Source organism: Lathyrus oleraceus, chromosome 5 (assembly GCF_024323335.1).
Source record: "Lathyrus oleraceus cultivar Zhongwan6 chromosome 5, CAAS_Psat_ZW6_1.0, whole genome shotgun sequence".
Lineage (NCBI taxonomy): Eukaryota > Viridiplantae > Streptophyta > Magnoliopsida > Fabales > Fabaceae > Lathyrus > Lathyrus oleraceus.
The window spans coordinates 39,069,770-39,077,209 of NC_066583.1; the positions used below are offsets into that span (position 1 = coordinate 39,069,770).

General features: G+C 38.9%; 1 protein-coding gene across 1 annotated transcript; it reads right to left on the reverse strand.

Annotated features, from left to right (window-relative positions):
• Positions 1-5,652: 5,652 nt before the first annotated feature.
• Positions 5,653-6,261, reverse strand: LOC127078616 (uncharacterized). The gene has a single exon (XM_051019057.1). The coding sequence runs from the start codon at positions 6,259-6,261 to the stop codon at positions 5,653-5,655; it is 609 nt and encodes a 202-aa protein (XP_050875014.1).
• Positions 6,262-7,440: the final 1,179 nt, after the last annotated feature.

Consider the following 7,440-nt stretch of genomic DNA (forward strand, 5'->3'; position numbering starts at 1 on the left):
ATGCTCTCACCATGTTGGGTAAAACTTGATAGAATCTAGAGTACCTCTAGTGTGGTACAACTTCTTACTCAGCTTAGGATGCACAAGGATCCTATGTCAGTCAAGTTTGAGATAGTTGTGTCTGATCCTCTTCTTCAGCAATATCAACTTTTGGGAGGATTATTCAACAACAAGAAACATAAAGTGGAACTATCTTTTCATCCACTATCACTAATGGCCATCACATATCCAACAACAACACCAAGAATCTGAAATACATGAAGCAAATAACACCCAATAATAACAGACAAACAAACGTAAACAAAAGGGAAATAACAAAAAAAAACAAGAGCATAAATAAATTCCCCCACGCTTGAACTAAACATTGGCCTCAATGTTTTAGAACAAAATAGAGAAGGGTGACTCACAGTGCCCTAATGAGGAGGCTGGGGAAGAAAATGCAACATCAATTGTCGCATCATAGTGTGCATCTCATCCAAAACAGCCCATTATCGAGTCTACTCTACTCCTTGCCTTGATTGCTTAGTTCTAAGGTCATCGAGCTCAGTATGTACCATGCCCACTATTTTTTATTCATAGACGATGACCCGACACCTTGTTGGGTTGGATCCTGGTGAGGGGGTACAAACTACTCCTGGGGTTGATAGTCCTCATTTATAGTTTCAACAACAACCGCATTGCCAGCATTGTGGTCGTCCTCTTCGTCAGGATCGGCACTCAAATATAACCAGTTAGCACAATCAGAAATACTTACTCTATCTGAATTAGGTAATGCAATGATAAATCGTTTATGGATCATCACAGAGTAATAATCACTAGAAATAGAAATCATGTCGTGTTGAATGAGAGTGGTCATATCAATTTTAGTTCTACCTGCAACAGGGGTCTCATCAAGAAAAACTGCATCATAACCAAAATGTTCCGCAATTTGGGTAATCATACCCCCAACAAAAATACTACCGGAGTCTTCCCGGACAACTCTTCCCAAATAGTCAGCTGCAAAGGCAACGACATTAATGGACTGATTTTAGGCCATAGAATATAAGAAAAATAACTCCCTTTGAGTGGCCACACCCATACTATCACTTCGTCCAAACAGAGTGTATGCAAGGCCTTTTGGGGCGTATCGGAAACATGGGTTCTAGATGCCTGAGGCCTTTGATTCTTTGGATGTGTAATCATTCCTCCCTGTAATATTTGTCCAAAAGTCGTGTGGAAGAAATCCTTCAGGAACCGCTCCAAGCCCGTAAAGTGGGAGTCGGATAATACTAGTCAACTCGTCGTCAAATAACTCATGATCAGTATTAAAAGGCGGCATTTGAGAGTACCATAGTAGTACCTCATATTGCCCATCCACCTTTTCTCTAGTTGGAACTCCGTCGTACTTAAAAACTCAAGTGTGATGCGCTCATAAGTTGGCGCTTCGAGACACATAAATTCCAACATTCCCAACAAGTGAAACATCCGATCAATTTCAATTTTTAACCCTAAGTCATTGAAGGTTTGCTCACACATGTACCTTGTGGGAGTTAACTTACGCTTTACATGAACGGAGTATCGTCGCTCTTGCTCCGGATTATCGAATACAATGTTATGAGGGTTTGGTGTACGACTACTCCTCTTCTGTGGACTTGAAGTCTCAGTCACTTGTTGCTTACCCTTAACAAGCCTCTTCGGGGGCATTTTCGTACCTGCGTAAAATTTAAGAAACTTTCAAACAATGCAATTAGAAGAAACTGACACCGGAATAATGATGAGGATGAAAAATGGTAAAAAAAAACAACTTTTCAAATTCACAAACGTGACACGGGTCGTATTAAGCACCACGACCGACCGTGTCAGGCATATGTTAAGTTCCAAATTGAAGCCTTGCTTCAGGGCTTCGGACATGGGCCATGTCATAGGCCACGTGTGGCCGTGTCAAACATCTGTAATTCCTCCCTTTTTTTCTATGCTCCCTTCAGGCCTACTGATACAGGCCATGTCAGATGACACGGGTTTCCGTGTCAAGTGGTTGGTTCGTCTTCAAAAAAAAATTCTTTTTTCAAATTTTGCCTTTCCTCCCGGTATAACTTCCTTCATTGATGCTTGTGCAAATTTCTCATTCACTTGAGTGCCTCCGCTCTCTTGTGAAAGGCATTGTGCATACCTGAACAAAACCTAAAACACCCAACAAAAATAAAGACAATAATTATAAATAAAACACATGGGTTTCCTCCCACGAAGCGCTTTGTTTAACGTTGCATGGCTCGACGATCGTCCATCTTATCTGGTAAGATGAACATCATCTACCAGACCACTCTCTTGTCCTTGGTAGTATGGTTTTAATCTCTGTCCATTCACCTTAAAGGTGTCCCCATTTGCTTGATTTTTGAGCTCGATTTCTCCATGTGTGAACACTTTGTGAACCACAAAAGGTCCGAACCATCTTGACCTCAGCTTTTCAAGAAACAACTTCAACTTGGAATTAAACAACAAAACCAATTGTCCCTCCCAAAACTCTTTCTTATGAATTTTTTGGTCATGCCATTTTTTTGTTTGCACTTTGTATATTTTTGCATTTTCATAAGCCTGGTTTCTAAACTCTTCTAACTCATGTAGTTGAAGAATCCAGGATTCGCCGGCTTTTGAAAGATTGTAGTCCAGGAATTTGGAAGCCCAAAATGCTTTGTGCTCTAGTTTGAGCGGTAAATGACACTCTTTACCGTAAACCAATTGATAAGGGGACATACCTATTGGGGTTTTGAACGGTGTTCTGTACACCCGCAGTGCATCCTCCAACTTTATTGACCAATCTTTTCGAGAAGCACCAACAGTCTTTTCCAGAATCTGCCTTATTTGTTTGTTAGATGCTTCAACCTGCCCACTCGTCTGAGGATAATAAGATGTGGCAATCTTATGCTTCACATTATATTTCCTCAACAGATTCTCCATCAACTTGTTTAGAAAATGAGTACCTTCGTCACTGATTAATGCTCTTGGTACCCCAAACCTATAGAAAATATAGTTTTTGAGGAAATTGACAACCACTTTAACATCATTTGTGGGAAATGCTACAGCTTCTACCCACTTTGACACATAATCAACAATGACCAAAATTTAATGCTTTCCAAATGAAGGTGGAAATGGTCCCATGAAGTCTATTCCCCACAAATCATACAACTCTACCTCCAACGTGGCATTTTGAGGCATCTGATTTCTCTTCAAGATATTACCCATCCTCTGACATCTGTCACATTCCTTCACTATGCTTTGAGCATCCTTGAACAGTGTAGGCCAGTACAACCCATATTGGAGGACTTTTCTTGTTGTTCTATCGCCACTAAAGTGTCCTCCATATTCTGAGTCATGATATGCTTTGAGGATATCCCTCTGTTCTTCCTCTGGAACACATCTTCGAACCAACCCGTATATTCCCTTTTTGTACAAGAACGGGTCGTCCCACAAATAAAACCTGCAATCATGCAAAAACTTTTTCTTTTTGTTAGAATCAAAATGGTCAGGTATTATTCCACCTACCAAATAGTTCGCATAGTCTGCAAACTATGGAACACCAGTAACAGGTAGGATTCGTTCATCGATGAACTCATCTTTGATTGGGTGTTTCTCCTCTATTTCTTCTATCGGGGACATCCAGGATAAGTGATCAGCAACAGTATTTTCACATCCCTTTTTGTCCCTGATTTCCAGATCAAACTCTTGCAGAAGTAGAATCCATCTCAGCAACCTTGGTTTAGATTCATGTTTAGCAAAAAGATATCTCAAAGCAGCATGGTCAGTATAAACAATTACCTTCAATCCTAACAGGTAAGACCTGAATTTGTCAAAAGAATAAACAAACGCTAGCAACTCTTTTTTAGTAGTTACATAATTCATTTGGGCAGGATTCAACACGTGACTTGCATAATAAATCACATGCAAGAGATTTTCCTTTCTTTTTCCTAACACCGCCCCTACTGCAGTATCACTTGCACCACACATGATCTCAAAAGGGAGAGACCAATAAGGAGAAATCAATATAGGAGCAGACAGTAACTTACTCTTCAAGATTTCAAAAGCTCCACTGCGCTTTTTGTCAAAAATAAAAGGTGTGTCTTTCATAAGCAAGCTAGTCAACGATTTGGCGATCTTTGAAAAGTATCTAATGAACCTGCGGTAAAAACTCGTATGTCCCAAGAAATTTCTTATACCTTTTTCATTCATCGGTGGTGGTAAATTAGCTATTACCTCCACTTTTGCTTTGCCTACTTGTATGCCTTTGTTGGAAATTGTGTGTCCCAACAATATGCCTTCACGTACCATAAAAAGGCACTTCTCCTAATTTAGGATCTTTGTTGGCATCTTTCTAGCACAAGAGACAAGTTAGTTAAACAATTATTAAAAGAAGAATCGAAAACAGAAAAGTCATCCATAAACACTTCCATATGCTTTTCAAGCATGTCAGCGAATATGGATGTCATACACCTCTGAAATATGGCAGGTGTGTTGCACAACCCAAATGGCATCTCATGTATGTGAAAATACCATAAGGACATGTGAAAGCGGTCTTCTCTTGATCTTCAGGGGCCACTGCAATCTGATTGTACCCCGAGTATCCGTCAAGGAAACAATAATAATCATGACCAGACAACCTTTCCAATACTTGATAAATGAATGGAAAGGAAAGTGGTCTTTTCTTGTTGCAATATTCAACCTTCTATAATAAATTCACACTTTCCAACCTGTAACAGTTTTGGTTGGAATCAACTTATTTTTCTCATTTTTGATCATAGTAGTTCCTCCCTTCTTCGGTACCACATGCACTGGACTAACCCACGAGCTACTGGAGATGGGGTAAATCATCCCCACATCCAACAACTTTATAACCTCTTTATGAAAAACCTCTTTCATAGCTGGATTAAGTCTTCGTTATGGTTGAACCATCGCCTTATGATCATCTTCCATCAAAGTCTTATGCATGCAAACTATTGGGCTAATACCTTTCAAATCCTCAATCGCCCATCCAATAACATTCTTGTATTTATTGAGTACTTGGATGAGTTCTTCTTCTTGAAAACTTTTCAAACCGAGCTTGATAATTGCAGGGCATTTCTTTTCAGCATCAAGAAACACATACTTCAGATTCTAAGGTAGTTGTTTTAACTTTGTCCCCTTTTTAGGCTCTTGGTTATTTTTTGATGATTGGGGTGGTCTTAAATCTTCCCACCGACATGGTTTAAATCTATTCCACCGAGTTTGTGCTTCCATCATGGCTAGCACTTCTAAATCTCTCTCATCTTCATCACTTTCAAAAATTGACAAGTTCAAAACACGTTCTAAAGGTAACCGTGGTGTTTTCATTTCAATACCTTGAGCAATCGCTTAATCTATTACCTCTCCAGTATGACTCGTGCCCACATTATCTTTGTATTGCATAGTGTTTCGAACATCAATTTTCAATTCTTCATCATAGACTTTGAGAGTCATTGTTCCTTCCTCTATGTCTATCATACACCTTCCTATTTCTAAAAATGGTCTGCCCAATATGAGAGGGATCTCCTCATCTTCAGGCATCTCAAAAATGACAAAGTCAACCGGAAACACAAATTTATCTATCTTTACCAAAACATCTTCCAAAATTCCATAAGGTCGCCTAACTGAGCGATCAACAAACTAAATAGTCATCCTAGTATCTTGAACGGTGCCAAGGCCCAATTTTTTATAAATCGACAGCGACATCAAACTCACACTAGCTCCCAAATCAATCAGAGTCTTCTTGAATTTTCTATCACCAATAATGCAAGGAATAGTAACAGAACTCCTATCTTTCTTTTTCACAGGAATTTTCATACCTTGGATAATAGTAGTGCAAGTTTCAATGAGGATGATTGGGTCTACATTTGTGGAGCGCTTTTTGGAGATGATTTCTTTCATGAATTTGGCATATATTGGCATCTGCTCCAGAGTTTTAGAAAATGGAATGTTTATCTCAAGTTTCTTAAACATCTCCAAAAACTTTTCAAATTTCTTCTCATGTTGGTCTTTCTTCGTTTGTCTCGGAGGATAAGGAAGTTTAATAATTGGCTTGATATTTTTTTCCTTCTCCTTCTCTAGTATATGCATTATCACAACATCCTCCTTCTTTTTCTTAGGTTCTTTGATTTCTAACTCGACTTCCAACAACCCGTCTTCTTCTGCAATTTTTTCTTCTGGTTTCTCAGTAGACTTACCACTTCTAGTCACCACCGTATTAACATTATTATGCTCACAAGGATTTGTCATTATGCCACTAGGCAAGGTACCTGGATCTTGAGAACTTGAGGCCAATTGTTGTGTTATCTGACCCATTTGAACTTCAAGATTTTTTATAGAGGCGGTGGTGTTTTCTGATTGTTTCTAGTCTCCTCTTGGAACTGAATATTGTGAGTGGCCATTTTCTCAATTATAATCTCCCAGTCTGCTTTCTTTGGAGCTTGATGTTGCTGTTGTTGCTGATATTGAGTCTGATATTGACCTTGACCCTGTTGTGGAACATTCCCTTTCTGATCTTTCCAGGAGAAGTTTGGATAATTCTTCCACCCGGGATTGTAAGTATTGGAATAGGGATTATTCTGCTTCAAAAAGTTTATCTCTTCAATTTGTTGAGGGGTTGCAAAGCAATACACCATGTGGTGAGGTCCATTACAAATCTCACAACTGACTGTCTGAGCAGGTTGAACTTGAGCTACCTATTGAGTACCTATATTCATAGCATTCAACTTATTTTCCACTTCAGTAACTAATGTATCTTTCAACCAGATTTTATTAGTTTCCAACTTCAGATCAATAACTCCCTCAGGTTTGCTCGTACACCTATCATACAACTCCAAATGCTCATCTGCAGTTATCACTTCAATGATCTTTTTAATGTTGGTAGCTATTGAGAAATTGGTTGAGCCATCAGCTGCTTCTCAATCAACTATTTTGTCTTTATTTTGAGACCGTTAACAAACATCTGCATTTGTTCAGTCTGATCCATATTATGAGTTGGGCAAGCCACCAGGACCCTTTTGAATCTTTTGTAGGCACCTCCCAAAGACTCACCCTCCTTTTATTTGAAGTTCAAGATTTCATACCTTTTTTTCAAAAGTACCGGTGCTGGAAAATACTCATTTAAGAAAGCATTTTCCATCTCTTCCCAAGATGTAATACTTCCAAGGATTCCTAGAAGGGGGGTTGAATAGATCCCAATTAAAAACTTGAGTCGGCGCTACCAATTTAAAATTGGTTTTGAAAAATTGTTTTAAGTGCGGAAGCGGCCGAGGAAAATTTTAGTCTAAAACGAACCGTTATTGGAAAACCGGATATGCGTTAAGCTAATGGATTAGAGATAAAGTGAAATACAATTCACTACACCAATTGCACAATCAATGATATGTTTCACTTACTAGGATTCCTAGTTCCAATGATCCAAATACCAAA

Bases quoted from the DNA above. Each gene is read 5' to 3' on its own strand.
- LOC127078616 (XM_051019057.1), bottom strand. From the start codon at position 6,261: ATGACAAATCCTTGTGAGCATAATAATGTTAATACGGTGGTGACTAGA.